This window comes from Ruditapes philippinarum, unplaced genomic scaffold (assembly GCF_026571515.1).
Source record: "Ruditapes philippinarum isolate M1 unplaced genomic scaffold, ASM2657151v2 ctg1785_1_1_1_1, whole genome shotgun sequence".
In the NCBI taxonomy this organism is placed as follows: Eukaryota; Metazoa; Mollusca; class Bivalvia; order Venerida; family Veneridae; genus Ruditapes; species Ruditapes philippinarum.
The window spans coordinates 437,004-457,169 of record NW_026854096.1 but is presented as its reverse complement, the minus strand read 5'-3'; the positions used below and the strand labels follow the sequence as shown (position 1 = coordinate 457,169).

General features: G+C 32.1%; 1 protein-coding gene across 1 annotated transcript in view; it reads right to left on the bottom strand.

The window, feature by feature from the left end:
- The window catches only part of LOC132738912 (uncharacterized), a gene marked incomplete at its 3' end in the record, with an annotated part of 51,108 nt that overhangs the window by 16,129 nt on the left and 14,813 nt on the right, over window positions 1–20,166 (bottom strand). The window contains 24 exon segments of the mRNA XM_060726525.1: window positions 1,641–1,812; window positions 2,954–3,100; window positions 3,832–3,942; window positions 4,430–4,540; window positions 5,066–5,155; window positions 5,770–5,930; window positions 6,552–6,616; window positions 7,185–7,294; window positions 7,718–7,747; window positions 7,984–8,034; window positions 10,119–10,279; window positions 10,906–10,964; window positions 11,416–11,528; window positions 12,157–12,258; window positions 12,762–12,854; window positions 13,210–13,370; window positions 13,637–13,698; window positions 14,474–14,583; window positions 15,311–15,361; window positions 15,761–15,921; window positions 17,485–17,543; window positions 18,001–18,113; window positions 18,738–18,872; window positions 19,931–20,053. Coding sequence (XP_060582508.1) covers window positions 1,641–1,812; window positions 2,954–3,100; window positions 3,832–3,942; window positions 4,430–4,540; window positions 5,066–5,155; window positions 5,770–5,930; window positions 6,552–6,616; window positions 7,185–7,294; window positions 7,718–7,747; window positions 7,984–8,034; window positions 10,119–10,279; window positions 10,906–10,964; window positions 11,416–11,528; window positions 12,157–12,258; window positions 12,762–12,854; window positions 13,210–13,370; window positions 13,637–13,698; window positions 14,474–14,583; window positions 15,311–15,361; window positions 15,761–15,921; window positions 17,485–17,543; window positions 18,001–18,113; window positions 18,738–18,872; window positions 19,931–20,053 — 2,551 coding nt within the window.

The following is a 20,166-nucleotide window of genomic DNA, read 5'->3' as shown; positions in this document are numbered from 1 at the left end:
ATTAATTTTAGAGCCTATATCTTCCATATATCTTCCACGATGTCATTTATGAAAACAAGAAATAGTAGCGGCCCAAGGATGGAGCCTTGGGGTACTCCAGCCTTTACTATCGACCAGTTTGATTGGACCCCAGGTAGGATAACCGCCTGGTGCCTGTTAGTAAGATAGTCAGAAAACCAGTTAAGTAAACAACCGTCTACTCCAGCAGCTTTCAGCTTAAAGAGAAGACCTTTGTGCCAGACTTTATCGAACGCTTTACTTAAATCAAAGAACACAGCTCTAACTTCTAATCCGTCATCTAAAGCTTTACAGAATGTGTTGTACAAGTACGTTAACTGGTTTACCGTTGAGTCACCTGGTCTGAAGCCTGACTATACGGAAGAAAGGAAGTTATTATCTTAAATTAAATAGATACTTAAAAAATAATACGCTCAAAAACCTTTTCTACGCAGCACAACAAGAAAATCAGACGATAGTTATTTGGAACAGATGGATCACCTTTTTTAAAGACAGCACAAACATTGGCCTTTTTCCATGTAAGTGGTATTTTACAAGTCTGAAGAGACTGATTGAACAACGAACATAGGGGAAATCTACAAAATGAAGCAGTTTCCCGCAATATACGGTTACTGACCCCATCAGGACCTGAAGCTTTGTTTGTTTTAAGTGACCGCAGAGCGTCTTCAACATCCTGAGGAGAGATAGAAATAGAACAAAGTGTGTTTATAGGCATATTACAATCATTAAAATGAAGTTCTTTATCAGAATTATTTAGCGACGACTGGCTACAGAAAAAGTCATCCAAAAGGTCAGATTTCAATTTTGAATCAAAAACAAGTTCATCGTTGATTGGGTTTATAAGTGGAGGAATGCTTTGTTTTTCAGTGGGAGAGATAAAGTATTTGATTAGTTTCCACCAGTCCTTCTGTGTAGTACAGTCTGACTTGAGAGACTCTGCCATTTGTAAGAAGTGGTTATGTTTAGCCGTGCGTATAAGTGTAACGATTTTATTACGGAGTTCTCTAAATTTGTACCAATGGTGCGAGTTCTGTGAGTATTTGGCTCTGTGGTAATATTTTTGCGCTTATGTATTAGTTTCTTTATTTCTGTTGTAATCCACGGAGTAATTGTTAGGCTTAACAGTTACTTGCCTCGTTGGGATGAATGATTTAGATAGTTCTAGGAGTTTGTTTGTAAATGAGGAAGTATAGATATTGATGTCATCTGTTTTCAACTGATTCCATTCGGTGTTACTAATGCTGTTTCGGAGAGAGACATAGTCTCCTTGATCGTAAAGCCATACAAGTCGTTGGAATGATTTGGTTTGTGGTTTCTTGAAAGAGAATAGAGAGTATATAGGGCAGTGAAATCTCTGATTTTGGTCAAGGATCGGCTCTCCAACTCCCGAAGCAATTACTTTGTGGCTACAGGATACAAGAAATAAATCCAGTAATGAACTAGAAGATTTGGTGAAATGTTTTGGTTCTGTTTGATCGAGTCAATACATGAAGGATGATGAAAAGTGCAATATTCATCATGCCCCATAGCACCAGCTTGAGCGAAATTCAATTTAACAATAATTTATGTAATGTGCTGGACTCAAATGTACATGTATTGTTTTCAATGGTTTTTATACGCACCTGGCACCAAGGTATCTACATAATACAGTTGCTTCTCGTTTATCCCAACTGTCATCACAAATTGTCCCAAACTCACTGACCGGCTTACCATCAACCACAAGACGGACCTCAACACGCCCATATAACTCACTTGTGGTATCAACACCTTCATTCATTAAACGAATCTCATATTCTGTAATTTTAATTACATTTAAATATAACATACATCTATTCGTTAATGTAATTATTATCACATGTATAAACTGTAGAAATTTTCGTAAAATTCACAATATTTTCGAGACGACCTTGAAAAAAACATTTGCCTGATTTCGATGCGTTCTTACAGGAATTTACATCATACATAATAGGTCATAATAAATGAACGCTACGTACCGTACTTAAATAAATTTAAAGTAATGATCCATTAAATTTGATTAGTTTTGAGGTTCTTCTGCACAAAAATATCAGGCACAAGCCTTAATAAATAAATAAAGCAAAATGTGGGCGATTTCCGCCGGGCATGGACAGGCAATTTAAATTTTTTGTATATAAAGTGAATAAATTCTCGTCAAAAGCACCATTTTTCTGAACCAACCGTTAAAACACCATTTATCTGATTCCGATAAGGATTCGTTTTTGTTTAAGTTTGATGGATCTTTTCACATGAAGCCCTAAACAAAGCAAATTCCACGTGAGACTCCCGCGTAACATAGTCGTTTTTTGAACCGGCGATTTGTTATTTCTGTATATAAACTGTCGAAATTTACGTAAAAACACAATATTTTCGAGCCAATCCTGAAAACAATACTTGTCTGATTCCAATGCGGATTCGTTTTTACATCAGTTTGGTTGGTTTTCTTTACAGCAATATAAAGCCCAAAGTCCTAACCCAAGTAAAGTGTCCAAGAGATTTGCGCATTGCATGGTCGTTCTTTGGACTGGCTATTTGTTCTGTAGAAATCTTCGTAAAAAATCCAACAAAAATATTCTCGAGACAACCGTGAAAAAAAACATTTGCCTGATTCCGAAGCGGGTTTGATTATGTACAAATTAGTACATGTACAAGATCTTCATTACAGTATTATACAGCCCTAATCTTAATAAAATTCCCGGGAGATTACCACGTGACATGGTCGTTTTGGTGCGATTTGTTCTTTTTGTACATAAAATTTAGAAACTAAAGTAAAAAAACAACATATTCTCAAGACAACCCTAAAAGCAACATTTGTCTGATTCCAATTAAATTAATCATTTTAAAAAAAATACATTTTTGTATATTATACTAGTTTGACACTGTAACGTCATTAATCAGAAGCGAACAACAGAATGTTTACCTCTTGGTGGAAGGGACGGTGTTGATAAAGGAGAACAATCAAACCATTCATCTGTCCCATCCTTACAATCTTTTTTATTATCACATTTCAAACTGATATCAACACACTCATTGATTAACCTGCATGTAAACTGCTCAGGAGTACAAACTGAAACACATGCATACAATATATAACGTTTTTCCTTCATATTTTGTGTTTTATTGTTTTGCGTTTTTTTTCCTTTTTGCCTTTTTAAAAAAAAATATAATTATATTTTATGCATTTATTTTTACAAAAAGCACCTTAAGTAGCTTGGTATATATAAAATGTAAAATAAATATGATAATATTTTACTAAAATATTCAGCTGTGAACTAGTTGTTATGTTTTTATGAACATTTATTGTAGTGTTATGAACATTTATTGAAATTTATGAAAATTTAATGAATTTAATGAAGTACTATTAAGAATATTTAATGTAATATTATTATGAGCATTTAATGTAGTGTTATTGTGAACATTTAATGTAGCATTATTAAGAACGTTTAATTTAGTGTTAATATGAATATTTAATGTAGTATTATCATGAACATTTAATGTAGTGTTATTACGAACATTTAATGTAGTGTTATTTATGAACAGTTAATGAAGCGTTATTATGAACATCTAATGTAGTGTTATTATGAACATAAAATGTAGTGATATTATGCACATTTGATATAGTGTTTTATGCACATTTGATCTAGTGTTATTATGAACAATTAATCTATATGAAGCATACCAAAATATAAATATTTATTAGATGCAAACGATCAAAAACTGATCACTGATATACAATTTCACAAAGTTTTAGAGTTACAAATAACTCTTTGTTTATTGCTAATATTAAGAAAATCTTACCAACTGGACACCCTTGTTCATCTGTTTTGTCATCACAATCAAACACGCCATCACATACAACATCTTCTGATATACAGTCACCGTCTAATTTACAGTATGATTCAGGACAGTCTGTAAAAATATATTTTTAAAGTGACCTAACTATGCTATTTAAGGATTTGGAATTTCATAATATGTATAGCAAAAATACATTTTACAAGTAAACAAGCTATCCAGGTATATCAGCATTTCATGATTTTAGATTTCATCGTAAAAAACCAACATGATGTATTAAACAATTTTAAAGTAATTAAACAAATAATCAATTAAGTTGAATTAACTTCATCCTAATTTGATCAAGTATTTATTATACATTACATGGCTTTGGCTGTTTGTGTTAGTCGCCAAAATCGAAATATCGCACGTGACATTACATATTCACCCTCACATGGTTCCTATGCAATGTGAATCATTGAAAATAATTTTAAATAATCACAGGGCGACATGTACACATCAGCTGAGTATGATATTTATATAATAACTGTATATAAAATTAAATATTAAAACATTGAAACTCTATGATAAAGAGCAAGTTGAATCTATGATATAAGAGACCTACCACAGCCTCTCTCGTCCTCCCTATCTGGGCAATCTTTCCACCCGTCACAAACATATGATGCTGGTATGCACTTTGTTCCGTCAAGACATTGATATTCATTGTCCCTACAGTCTAATCATATCAAAATTATAAAACAAAGAACTATAGTAGAAATAGCTAAAATCTGCAATCCATAAAAATTAATCTATCTTATGATTTATGTCAATTTTTCAGAAATTTATAACAAAATGATAACGTAAAACCTATTCGATTAGTTTGTCTCAAATAAAAGTGTGGCAAACAAAAACGATACCATATACCTTCAAATGAAAATGAATTACCTAAAACTTGAAAAAAAACTAAAGCCCATAATGGTGTGATTAAAAAACTACACATTTCATAATGGTATACCCAGCATATGTTTCTTTGTACAATGTTTTCATTCAGAGGGTTGTACAAATTAAAATTGAGGTACAAAATGTTTGGCACAAACAAATTACCAGAGAAAACAAACAGACGTTAAGACATAACCAAGGCAACAAATATTTTTGGGGCTTTAATAGCTTAAATAAGAAACTATATAATCTCCCTTTTTAAGAAAAAATAGAAGATAAAAATCTAGTAAATACATTCATACTGGATTTCATATATACTCACTGTTGACAGGAACCGTTCTCTGTTGGGTGGTGGTGGTGGTTGTTGTTGTTGTTGATGGTATGACAGGGGTTATTGGTCGGTTGGAATATACTAGAAACAAAACACGTTTTATACAAAGAAAGGAGTCAACATAAAAAAACGAACACCTCATATCTTTTTGTAATTTACGTTTGTTTTACTATTTGTAAATTATATATGTAATTAATATTATAAATAAACGATAAAAGAATGAATCGTTTTTGTCACTAATTGATATTATATGTTTTTAAAATAATATTTTAGTGAGTGTATAAACAGCAAAAACCGCCTAGACGGGTGTTGGACTTTACGTTTTTCTTATGAATTACCAATGCAATATTGTTTGATTTTATTAACCTGCGAATTGCATACTGATTCTACATACGGTCAATGCACATTTAATATTAATATTCGATAAATTTTCGGTAAATTTCGTAAGATGTTCGCAGTCAGATACGTTTTGACTAACTCCGGAATTAAGCATATTTCGGATTTCCCCAGCTAAAACAAACTTTTACAGTTACAACTTCAAAAATAAGCGCAACAAGTTAACTTATCTATTGTGACGGGAAGTGCACGGTAAAAGTTTGATTGTACCTACGGATTAGCTTTTAACATTTAACGAGTTCCGGATAACATCATTGTAGATAACAGTACAAATATATACAAGAACAATGTTAATATACCTTTAAAGGATATCAAAAACAAGATGCCCGACCGAAGAGCTGCCTGAGAGAAGTAGTACGCTGTTTCATGGATAGTGATAGTGTTGGCTGGGACTGAGACCAGCACCTCGGCACTGATGAATAGATCATTCCGGGTGGGGTAGTCAAAATACGTCGGGACGCTTTAATTACGGATTGTAAAAAATTTAAGAATTATGTTTATCACACACCCGTGCCGATTTTGCGACTCCGTAAATATGGTATTGCACGGCCGTGCATATATTTTGACGTGACGTCATTAGCGTTATACAAACATAGTGTAAAGACGCGCTAAATGTTAGCGTTATACTATAGGCGCGTAATGAAATATGACTCTTATTTCACATTAAACGGTCTTTATTTTTGGTATGTGATAAATAGAATATTAAATTCGTGTAAGTTCATTACTGAATTTATTGCACTCGTTGAATAAAATAATATTATGCTCGCCAGAGGCTCGCATAATATAATTTTATTCAACTCGTGCAATAAATTCAGTATTGAACTTACACTTATTCAATATCTTCTATTTCGGATTAAAATATGAATATGTCTTAAAAACAACCACAAAATAAGGGGAAAAACAAACAAACAAACCAAACGAAAAAAAAACAATTACAGTAAGTTTTAAAGGTAATTACACATTAGTTTTAGGACAATTTTTTTCATTCTTCAAAAAAAAAACAACAACAAAAAAACAAAACAAGAAGATGTATAGAAAATACTTAAAAACTTAGGTTACGTAATTAATTATAAGTTCTTACCATTTGATTAAACTAATGAAACAAACCCACTGATCATCGCTTTCGTTCCTTACAGACTCCAAGAACTTGAATAAAATATGAATATCATATATAAAAGTTATACCTATGTAACATAAATGTGAATAACAAAATAATATTGAAGCCAGCCAAATTCCATCCAATAGTGTACGCACTTTGCGCATCTTATCGAAACACCAGGTACGAACATGACACAATAAGGTAGCAAACATGAATGAAAATACAGGCTCAAAAGGCAACTGCGTTATAAAGAAAATAAGGTTAACTCTGATCATACAAAGAAAAAAAGTTTAATAGTAAATCATCTATCTTTATGTGTGAAGTCTTAAAACAACTTTCAAAAATGTTCATATCCTTGTTGATGGTTTGAAAATAGAAATAAACACTATCTTTATTGAATGCTACTTTATAACAATTATCGTCAACAACCAGATTGCTGTCGTCAAGAGCAACAGAAGTAGCATCATCATCGTCATCATTATCATCATCATCTATATCACCCTCTTTGTCGTCGTCGTCATCATCATCGTTATCATCATCAACAACACCACCAACAAAAACAACATCGTATTACAAAAGATTCATTACTATTACCAAGCAAACTATAATACTCACAAGGCCAGATAATGTTTGGTTGAGGTTCCTGAAAGCTTCCGATGCAGGGTTGAATAATTCTTCAGTGAACACTTTCACATATGTCATATTAAATGAATAGGTCACAAATGCTAAAAGGACAAAAATGGAATGATTATTCTAGAAAAACTGAAATATCTAATTTGCAAAAATTGTAAATACATTTGTACATATAAGCACCGTGTAACTTTATACATTGATGTTCTGTATCGAGATTTTGGATATTTCCTTATTAAACATTAAGAGTCTGTAATGAATGAATAGAAACAATGCTTATTATTATTATTATTATTTCATGTTTGAACACTTTTCTATTTAAATCTAACTACACAATTCATTGCGCTAAAAATACGCAAGTCTTTACACGGTATTTCGACATTATTTTCTGATTTTATCAAACGTTTTAAATAGCCCGTTTCCGAGGTTTGAATTTCATATGCATGTATATGATTACATGACAGTTATGAATGTATTCACTGAATCGGTATCAAACCGTAGAGTAAGGAGTGGCTTACATGTGTTTTGGTTACATGTACCCCTTGGATCTGAAAAAAGCAAACGAACATGAATTAAAAAATATCATATGTGTCAACCTTAATGTTTCGCCATTGGTATTGGTATCCGAGAAATAAACAAATTTGCATAATTTACATTATTAGATGGGTCGAAATAGATTCAATGACCAGATTAACTTAAAATTAAAGAAACTAGGAGATTGAATATTAAATAGTAAGCAATACTCGCATGAAAACACATATGTAATTTTGCTAACAATACTTACAGCTAGTTGTTGCGGTAGTTGGATATGTTGATGTTTCGCTACTTTGAAAATCTAGAAAATAAAAAAGCAATAAAAAATCTCAAAGTAACAGAATAAAAACACATCTGCAGGAGGAATAATACAAGAGCCCGGTTTGAGCCGGGTGATGCTCCCCGAATAGGTTTTGGACACAGGAAAGTACACCTCTTGTAGTTTCAGAGTTATGTCCGTGGAAAAAGTTCAAAGTGCAATAATTCCAAAATTAGGCAAGGCTGTTACAGTTCTTTGCACTGCACTTCTAATCAATGTGATCTATCAACCTACAAAGTTTCTTGATGATATCACTTATGATTTCCGAGTTATGTCCTGGACAATTCAAAAAGTAAAAATAAACAAAGGGCAATAACTCCAGAATTAGGCAAGGTAGAGTTATGATTCTTGTGCACTGCACATCTACCCATTGAGATTTATCTACCTACAAAGTTTCATGTTGATATCTCTTACAGTTTTACAGCTATGTCCTGGACAAGATTTTTCTAAAAGGGGAGATTATTCAAAAATAAGGCTTAACAGAGTTATGGTTCTTTTGCACTGCATATCTATCCATTGAGATCTATTCACCTACAAAGTTTCATGTTGATATCTCTTTATAGTTTTAGAGTTATGCCCCGGACAAGATTTTTCTACAAGGGGAGATAATTCAAAAACCGGGCAAAATAGAGTTATGGTTCTTTGACACTGCACTCCCCTCAATGCCCCTCTACCACTGTATGAAGTTTCAACAAATTATCTCCAAGGGTTTTCAAATTATGTTCCGGACAAAGTTCAAAGTATTAAATATACAAAGGGCAATAACTCCAAAATTAGGACGAAAAGAGTTATTGTTCTTATGCACTGCACATCTACCCATTGAAATCTATTCACCTACAAAGTTTCATGTTGATATCTCTTATAGTTTTAGAGTTATGCCCCGGACAAGATTTTTCTATAAGGGGAGATAATTCAAAAACCGGGCAAAATAGAGTTATGGTTCTTTGACACTGCACTCTCCCTCGATGCCCTCTACCACTGTATGAAGTTTCAACAAATTATCTCCAAGGGTTTTCAAGTTATGCTCCGGACAAAGTTCAAAGTATTAAAATTAACAAAGGGCAATAACTCCAAAATTAGGACAAAAAGAGTTATTGTTCTTATGCACTGCACATCTACCCATTGAGATCTATTCACCTACAAAGTTTCATGTTGATATCTCTTATAGTTTTAGAGTTATGCCCCGGACAAGATTTTTCTATAAGGGGAGATAATTCAAAAACCGGGCAAAATAGAGTTATGGTTTCTTTGACACTGCACTCCCCCTCGATGCCTCTACCACTGTATGAAGTTTCAACAAATTATCTCCAAGGGTTTTCAAGTTATGCTCCGGACAAAGTTCAAAGTATTAAAATTAACAAAGGGCAATAACTCCAAAATTAGGACAAAAAGAGTTATTGTTCTTATGCACTGCACATCTACCCATTGAGATCTATTCACCTACAAAGTTTCATGTTGATATCTCTTATAGTTTTAGAGTTATGCCCCGGACAAGATTTTTCTATAAGGGAGATAATTCAAAAACCGGGCAAAATAGAGTTATGGTTCTTTGACACTGCACTCCCCCTCGATGCCCTCTACCACTGTATGAAGTTTCAACAAATTATCTCCAAGGGTTTTCAAGTTATGCTCCGGACAAGACAACGGACGGACAGACGGACAGACGGACGGACGGACAGACGGACAGACGGACAAGGCGCCGACTATATGCTCCCCCGAAATTTTTCGGGGAGCATAAAAAGCATATAAATGTACTTTGGATAAAACTGATTCAAAAATCGGATTGTAAATAGAAATTATCGAGCACATTAGATTAAGTCGGAAAAAATGCTGATGACTTAAATAAGGTACAATCAGGATCGAGTTTATAAATAAATACATGGATATTTCAGAACAAAATAAACACAAGTAGTGTGAACAGTTAACCATGATGTACATTAGTACCTTTGTGATTCTTAGTCCTGCAACTAATTTAAAAAGAAATAATTGATGGTTAAACCGGCAAGTACAAGAAGGCACAAATTATTAATTACAGTAAATAAAATAAATATAATAAAACAATTTACCGATCATGGACGTAAAAATAAATTGATCGGACATAAAAAGACTGAATAAATATATAACATCTTGCTCTCGTATGGAGGAAAATAATATGAGAGCGACTGTAAAGCCTGTCTTCTTATCGGTGTTTAGTGGAGAAGGTATTGAAGATTGGTCTACCGGATAGCTGAAATAAACATTTTAAATTCATTAGTAGTTAAACGTTTAACCTAAAACGTTTCATTTCAAATTAATTTCTAGGCAAATTTTGTAACAAATTAAATGTCTTGAATGTTATATTAATAATTTGAAACATGTGAATGCAGGCTTTAGATCTGAAACAAACAGAAACGTAGGTACAATAATTAAACACAAACTCTGAGCTAGCAGTAATTGTCCGGACGTTGAATATTTAGAAAAAATGTGGTATTTCATAACATAGGTCTTGAATCATTGAATATGTATTTTATGACAAAAGAAATTGTTTTCTCAGGCTTTGGAAGAAAAGCTTTTAATGGTAATGTGTTCGTGATATCGAAATCTTCAAAATTCACCAGAGACAGTTTGCATTTGCAAACTCAATGGAAGACCATAGACGTCCATAACGCATTGAATTCATAAAGACAGTGTTTAAAATGAATACAAGCTAATTGTCATTTTTAAGTCCCAGAGCTTTGTAAATGATATTATTTTCAGCAATTTCAAACTTTTTCAAACTGCATATTATTGAATAAAAAACTGTGTCTCAATATGAAGAAATGATCGGTTTTTTTACTCAATATTCTTTACAAGTTTATATCTCAGTATACTTACAACCCTTTTAGATTCAATTCACAGACTGTTAAACCATACAGGTTAGTTGCATTGCGCAGCTAGAAATAGAATATTTCATATGAGTTATAGAAATAGTTACAAAATAAAAATGGAAATCGCATAAAAATGCATAAATAGATTAAATTATTGGATATTAAAATTGTGATTTTACAGGTTGCATAAGAAGGCAAAATAAATAAGGTTACGGATTCGTCTTAGAGTAAGAGTAAGCGCATACCCCGTAGCACCGTTTTAAGCAGACTTTAACAATCAAATATGAGAAAAAATAATTCAGAAATTAGAAGCTGTGTTTATATGTTTGTGATAAAATAAACTTCAATATAACACTTTCAAGTAAATTCCAGTTAGTAACATCATTAAGCAGTTCTATATTAAATATCCAGATAGGGCAGAACCGTCGTTACACATTGAGAACTATCTATAATAACGTCATTTGAGTATGTACAATCATATATGACTTATATTATTTTAGTACATCGTAATACTTACTGAACCTATCAGCCTATCACCAAGTTCTTTAGATTGAGGTGAATCATATTCGTTCAGATTGTTATCATAGGGTAGAAGAATAACTCCATCAATCTGATACACAAACTTGTCAGCTGAAACATATTTAAATTAGTAATAACAACAATCTCAGTATATTTAAACATATTGGGATCATTGAGATATTGTTGTTGTTGTTGGATTTTACTTTGCGCCAACACAGCATATGTCATATTGCAACTGTCTAGCTTTACTGGTGGAGGAAGACCTCAAGTGCCCTTCCGCACGAACGGGTAGAGGAGTAGAACCACCAACGTTCCGTAAGTTAGCTAGATAGCTTCTACACATAAAAGAGTCCAAGATCCTGTCGAGATTCAAATCTACAGTACTGAGGGGCAAATGGTTTGAAGTCAACAACCGGCCACGGACTTCCCTCAGGCTACATTGAGTCAGACAGGAAAGAAGTAAATGCAACAGCAACAAACACATTTTATTCCTCAAATGGCTAAGGTTTTAAGCGTAAGGAAATTTGTTTCATCGCCTCTTATTAAAACACTCTATACAGTATTTGAAACTTTGTGTTTAATGTAAATAACATGTTGATATTGCGTAATATATTCGAGCTGCTTTGAATTTGAAACATTTCATTTGGAAATGAAGGAAATTTAAGATAAAAATACAAAAATTCAGCTACCAATTATACAATGATATAATGCAAGCATATATAAGAACTTGAGATGATACCTGTGTGACAATCTTGTGTAGTAGTTTTATAAGTCGGCTTAGCTGTAGTCATGGTGGAGGATGTTGTACTCGTATCTCTTGTATTGGTTGTTACAGTTTTATCTGAAGCCAATGGTGATTATTCAGCTTAAAGACTGCGTGTTATGATGACATCATTACGTAATTTCATATACAAAATAGTGATTTTCCATACGCATGTTACAGTTTGTAGCAAATTCATTGTATCAAAAAATAAAACATTTTTGAAATGAGCTTATTCAATATTAGAGTGTTTCAAACGTATATGACACACGTCTTGGACAATATTTTACCTTATGCTAGGATTGACTACTAGTACTCAGAGCAATCATACATTGGTATGCATGCATTCACTTTGTTAAAAAGAATTTATAAAATATGACAGAAAAATAAAATTATTTCACACACTTATTTGACCTGACTGGTCTAAATAAATAAATAAGTACAATGTACATGTAAATAAATAGATAAATAAATGCCATTTTAACTTGTTAATTTTCGACTCATCGCTTTGCGTGGTCGCGGGGCGAAAACACGAATGGCACAAATCAGCCACCATATTCATACTTGATTTCATATATACTCACTGTTGCTCTGTTGGGCTGTTGTTATTGTAGATATTGTTGTTGTACTTGTTGATGTTGATGATATTACAGGGGTTATTGGTCGGTTGGAATATACTAAAAACAAAACACTTTTTATACAAAGAAAGGAAACAACATAAAAAAACGAACACCTCATATCTTTTAGTAATTTACGTATGTTTTACTATTTGTAAATTATATATGTAATTAATATTATAAATAAACGATAAAAGAACTAACGTTTTATATTTTTATTGCACTACAAAAAACATACAATTGCATACTGATTATACATACGGTCAATGCACATGATATATTCATATTCAATAAATTTTCGGTAAAATTCGCGAGATGTTCGCAGTCAGATGTGTTAAGACTAACTCTGGAATTAAGCACATTTGGGGTTATCCCAGATAACAGTATAAATTTATACAAGAACAATGATACGTACCTTTAAAGGATATCAAAAACAAGATGCCCGATCGAAGAGCAGCCTGAGAGAAGTAGTACGCTGTTTCATGGATAGTGATTGTGTTGGCTGGGACTGAGATAAGCACCTCAGCACTGATGAACAGATCATTCCGGTTTGGGTAGTCAAAATAAGTCGGGACGCTTTAGTTACAGAATGTAAAACATTTAAGAATTATGTTTCGGATTAAAATATGAATATCTAAAACAACTACAAAATAAGAAGAAGAAAAAATAAAATCAACATGAAAAAAACAACAATAAGTTTAAAGGTAACAACATAAGTTATACATTAATTTTATGACTTTGTTTTTATATTTTACAGAAAATGAATACTAGTATAGAATATGAAAGAAGAAATAGGTTGCGTTATTCTTTAAAAATTTTTCCTTACATTTTGATTTAAATACTAATTGAAAACCCAAACCCCACTGATACTCATTCGCTTTCGGTCCTTTACAGCTTCCAAGAACTTGAATAAAAAATATGAAATTCATATTATAAAGTTATCTACCTATGTAACATTAAATGTTGCCAATAACAAAATAATTTATTAAAGCCAAAGCCAAATTCCATCCCAGAGTTAGTGTAGCCGCACTTTCCCGCATCTTATCGAAACTACTACGATGTTTAAATTTTGAGAACAGTAGGATTTTTTGGGTATCCAAAAAAAATTTTATTAAACAACGTTTGACTAGTTTCTGCATTTGAATTATTTCCCCCTTTGATTTTTTAAATTTTGGGGCCCGATAAATTTGCATTTTGTATTTTAAAAAACCATCCATTAAAAATTGCCCAAAAAGGGCCAAAATTTAGGACTTTTTAAATTTAAAACTTTTTACCTTTACCCCTTTTTTAAAATTGTAAAAATTTAAAACAACTTTCAAAAATTTTCCCAAATCCCCCTTTTTAAAAATTCATTATGTTTGGTTTTGAAAATAGAAAAAAACTTACCCATTATTAAAACGCTAGGTTTATAAAAATCATCGTCAAAAAACCAAATTTTTTTTATGGGTCAAATTTGGCAACGGGGCCAGTCCCAGAAAGGTGTTTTTTCCCGGTCAAAAAAACTAGGGAAACCAAACCTTCAAATTTGCAAATCATAAATCATCTTTCATCATCACCCCCACCCTCAACATGATCAGCATCATCACCACCTTTGGCGTCATCAGCAACACCACGAATAAAAGACAACATCGTATTACAAAAATATTCATTACTATTACCAAACAAACTATAATACTCACAAGGCCAGATAATGTTTGGTTGAGGTTCCTGAAAGCTTCCGATGCAGGGTTCAATAATTCCTCAGTGAACACTTCCACATATGTCATATTAAATGAATAGGTCACAAATGCTAAAAGGACAAAAAACGGAATGATCATTCTAGAAAATCTGAAATATCTAATATGCAAAAATTGTAAATACATATAAGCACCGTGTAGTTCTGTATCAAGATTTTCGTATATTTTTCTAATTAATCATTTAGAGTCTGTTCGTATTGAACTCAAATGAATAACATTGTAATAGAAACAATGCTTATTATTATTATTTCATGTTTGGACACTTTTTAATTTAAATATAGCGTTTTATGTCTTACTACACAATTCATTGCCCTAAAAATACGCAAGTCTTTACACGGTATTTCGACATTATTTTCTGATTTTATCAAACGTTTTTAAATAGCCCCGTTTCCGACGGTTTGAATTTCATATGCATGTATATGGATTACATGACAGTTATGAATGTTTATTCATGAATCGGTATCAAACCGGGTTAGAGTAAGGGGTGGGCTTAATGTGTTTTTGGGTTACATGTAACCCTTGGAAATCTGAAAAAGCAAGACGAACATGAAATTAAAAAGTCATCAATATGTGTCCAACCTTCAATGCTTACGGCTATTTGGGTATTGGTATTTTGAGGAAAATAAACAAAATTTGCCCAATAATTTACATTATTAGATGGGTCGAAAATAGATTTAATGACAAGATTAACTTAAAATTAAAGAAACTAGGAGATTAAATATTAAATAGTAAGCAATACTCGCATGAAAACACATATTTAATTTTGCTAACAATACTTACAGCTAGTTGTTGCGGTAGTTGGATATGTTGATGTTTCGCTACTTTGAAAATCTAGAAAATAAAAAGCAGTAAAAATCTCAAAGTAACAGAATAAAAACACATCCGCAGGAGGAATAATAAAAGCATATAAATGTATTTTGGATAAAATTGATTCAAAAATCGAATTGTTAATAGAAATTATCGAGCACATTAGATTAAGTCGGAAAAAATGCTGATGACTTAAATAAGGTACAATCAGGAACGAGTATATAAATAAATACATGAATATTTCAGAACAAAATAAACACAAGTATTGTGCACAATTTACCATGATGTACATTAGCACCCTTGTGATTCTAATAAGTCTTGCAACTAATTTAAAAAGAAATCATTGATGGTAAAAGAGGTAAGTTAAAGAAGGTAAGAATTATTAATTAAAGTAAATAAAATAAATATAATAGAACAATTTACCGATCATGGACGTAAAAATAAATTGATCGGACATAAAAAGACTGAATAAATATATAACATCTTGCTCTCGTATGGAGGAAAATAACATCAGGGTGACTGTAAAGCCTGTCTTCTTATCGGTGTTAAGTGGAGAAGGTATTGAAGATTGGTCTACCGGATAGCTGAAATTAACATTTTAAGATTCATTAGTAGTTAAACGTTTAACCTAAAACGTTTCGTTCCAAATTCCTTTGCAATTTTTTTTGCAAATTAAATGTCTTGAATGTAATATTAATAATTCGAAACATATGAATGCAAGCCTAAGATCTGAACCAAATAGTAACGTAGGTAGTATTGCCGGCATTTCTGAAGACACGTGGTTACCTTTCTCAGTTTCAAAACTGAAGATAATCAAAGCACAGAAGGCGCTGAATTTGTTTGGGTCTCAGAATGTCAGAAAGGGGTAGGTTGTGAGATTATAAAACAATTTGTTTTTGTAAAGTGCCACAAATGCTTTCCAGCGTTTTAATTGTAGTAGATTGGCTATAAGACTAATTGCAACACTGATATATTTGATCCAATGTTTATTTGACTTAAACAATTTGAAAAAAAAGTAGCCGTAATTGGGATTTGAACTCCAGACCCCTCGTTTTCTAAGCGAGCGCGCAAACCCTTCGGCTACGGTGAATTTATATATTAATGGCCTGAAGAAAACCATAGTATTCTATTTAGGGTTTGTAACGACGCTAACTTGTGTAAATAATCATAGCGCTTACTATAAGCATGTATATTTATAAAGAATAAAACAATATTTGAAATCTTCGACCATTCGAGAATTATTTTGCTTGAAAATTAATCCGCCTGTCATGTGACCATATTTACGCAGTGATCTCCCCTAAATTTTTCGGCCTAAGTGTTACATATAAAGGGAAGTAACCGCTTCAAAAAAGCGGACTACTTTCGGCACTTGCAATTAACAGCATTAGAGTCTGAAATTTCGCTACCATTATTTGTTTGGTCTGACGACCCAAACAAATAAAAACCGGTAGCTATTGTGATCAACAGTGAGAAAAGATATTGTGTTCAAGCAGAGTAGAATATAAATATTTCTATATAATGCAGGAGGTGTTTCTTAACCAATATTCATTCGGCTTATTATATCATGATTAATATGGCACTATCGTTCTGATGGATGTTTAAAGATTAAACACAAACTCTGAGACGGAATGCCCGGACTGTGAACATAAAAAGTATATAGAAAATGTGTATTTTGATACAATAGATCATGAATCATTGAAAATGTATTTCCAGATAAAAGCCTTGGTAGAAAAGCTAAAAATTCTGGTGAGCTTGTGACGAAAAGGACTGTCATACAACCACTTTGCCTTCATATCGTACATTCTTACATGGGTCTACACTGTTGATACATGGGTCTCACTGTTAATTGCTCTTCAGTATTTATATTGATATCTAAATCTTTAAAATTCACCAGGGACAGTTTGCATTTACGAGATCAAAAGAAGAAAAGCCCGTTACGTATTTAATTCATACAGACAATGTTTAACATAAGTACAAGGTAATTATTATTTTAGGTCCAACTTCTTTATAAATAATAGTATTTCCAGCAATTTCAAACTTTTTCAAACTGCATATTACTAAATAAAAACTGCGTCCCAATATGATTAAATAATGTAAAAATTTTGTCATTCAACATTTCTTACAAGTTGATATCTCATTATACTTACAACCCTTTTAGATTCAATTCACAGACTGTTAAACCATACAAGTTAGTTGCATTGCGCAGCTAGAAACAGAATATTTCATATGAGTTATAGAAATAGCTACAAAATAAAAATGGAAATCGCATAACAATGCATAAATAGATTAAATTATTGGATATTAAAATTGTGATTTTACAGGTTGCATAAGAAGGCAAAATGAATAAGGTTACAGATTCGTGTTTCAGTAGAAGTAAGTGCATACCCCGTAGCACCGTTTTAAGCAGACTTTAACAATCAAATATGAGAATAGTTAATTCAGAAATAGAACCTGTGTTTATACGTTTGTGATAAAATACCCTTCAATATGACACTTTCACGTAAAGTCCAGAAATAGTTAGGTAAAATCATTTAGCAGTTCTATATTAAAATTTCAAATGGGGCAGAACCGTCGTTACACATTGCCAACTATCTATAAAAGCGTCATTTGAGTAAGTACAATCATATATAACTAATATTGTTTTAGAACATTGAAATACTTACTGAACCTATCAGCCTATCACCAAGTTCTTTAGATTGAGGTGAATCATATTCATTCAGATTGTTATCATAGGGTAGAAGAATAACTCCATCAATCTGATACACAAACTTGTCAGCTGAAACATATTTAAATTAGTAATAACAACAATCTCAGTATATTTAAACATATTGGGATCATTGAGATATTATTGTTGTTGTTGTTGTTGTACGATTTTACGCGCCAACACAGCATATGTCATATTGCAACTGTCTAGCTTTACTGGTGAAGAAAGACCTCAGGTGCCCTTCTGTGCATTATTTCAGGCACGAACGGACAGAGGAGGAGAACCACCAACGTTTCGTTAGTTAGCTGGATAGCTTCTTCACATGAAAGAGTCCAAAGTCCCTGTTGAGATTCAAATCTACAGCAGTGAGGGGCAAGTGGTTTGAAGTCAACAACCGTAACCACTCGGCCACGGACGTCCCTCTGGGTACATTGAGACAGACAGAAAAAAAGAAGTAAATGTAACAGCAACAAACAAATTGTATTGCTCAAATGGCTAAGATTTTAAACATAAGGCAATGTGTTCCCTTGGCTCTAATTATAACAGACAGGTTGATATTGCAAAATAAATTCGAGTTGTTTTGAATTTGGAACAGCTCATTTATTAATGAAGGAAATTTAAGATCAAAATACATAAATTCGGCTAGCAATTATACAATGATATGATGCAAGCGAATATAAGAACTTGAGATGATACCTGTGTGACAATCTTGGGTAGAAGTTGTATAAGTCGGCTTAGTTGTAGTCATGGTAGTTTTATAAGTCGGCTTAGCTGTAGTCACGGTGGATGATGTTGTACTCGTATCTCTTGTTATTGTTGTTACAGTTTTATCTGAAGAAAATAAAGGTTATTCAATTTGATGATTGCGTACGTGTTGTGAGGACAGCATTTTGTTACTCCACGTACCATATAGTCATTTTTATATACATCTATAATTTGAGTTTGTAGCAAATTCTTTAAAATAAAGCATTACTTATTGAAATAAATTTTATTCAAATGGGTTTTTACAAATTATATAAAAACCGCGAAATTTTTCCCTTTTCTGGATTTACTACTAAAAAACTCAGAACCATACCCTTTTTTATGCATGCATTGTTTGTTAAAAAATCATAAACTAATAATGTCAATGAAAAATTTTTTAAAAAAGGGGATTTCAAGTTTAAAAATATAAATAAGAAAATCGGTCGTGCCTTAATACAAATCTAAAAATTCATAATTTCTATGTTTGCATTGAAATAGCATTGAAATAAAACAAGTTCAAAGATAAATAAAAAAAAATTGTCTTTTAAAAACATAGGGGAAGGATTTTTTTTTGTTCCCGATTTACATTTTTTCCCCCCAGCCCCGGGGAAAAACCAAGTGTAATTCCCCAATGTATCAAACTTTCCCCTTTTTGCATGGGGATTGTAAAACCGACATTCATTTTTTTGGGAAATATACATCATAATTAAAACAGATGTTTTTTTTTAGGAAAAATAATTTAATGTAAAAAAAATGGAAATAAAAAAGGGGTTTTTTCATTTCTTTAACAAAAAATTACGTGTCTGTATTAAGAGGTGGGAACAGTGTAAATCCCCTCTGTATTTATAAAAGTTAAAACCCTTTTTCAACCTTAAAATGTTTTAGTACACCAGTGTGGTTTAAGTTATAAATCATTTTAAATTTAAAATTTACTAATTTGCTAAAAATGCAGAAGAATAGCCTGTGTCATAAAAGGTCGATTGTATGAAATTATTTTTTAAACTCTAAAAATAAAAAAAAATTGGTAAAAAATTAGAAAATTTAAAGTCCCAAACGACTGTGATATTCATTCTGTAAAACATATGAAAATGGAGATGAAAGTAGCCATATAGAAAAGAACAAAACTCTGTAATATAAAACTTATAAGCACTTACTTATATCACAGTTCTGACCCGCCCAGCCAGATTTGCAAATACACAAATATGAACCTTCAATATTTTGACATGTAGCCCAATTCTTGCATGGGTTTTCAGATCTGCACTCATTGAAATCTGTAAAGTAAATTCACAAATTCAAACAGTTAATAAAAAGAAACACAAAAAATTATACACTACTAGTAATACATCCCAATTCTTAAACCAACGAGGTAAGAAATGGTTTCATT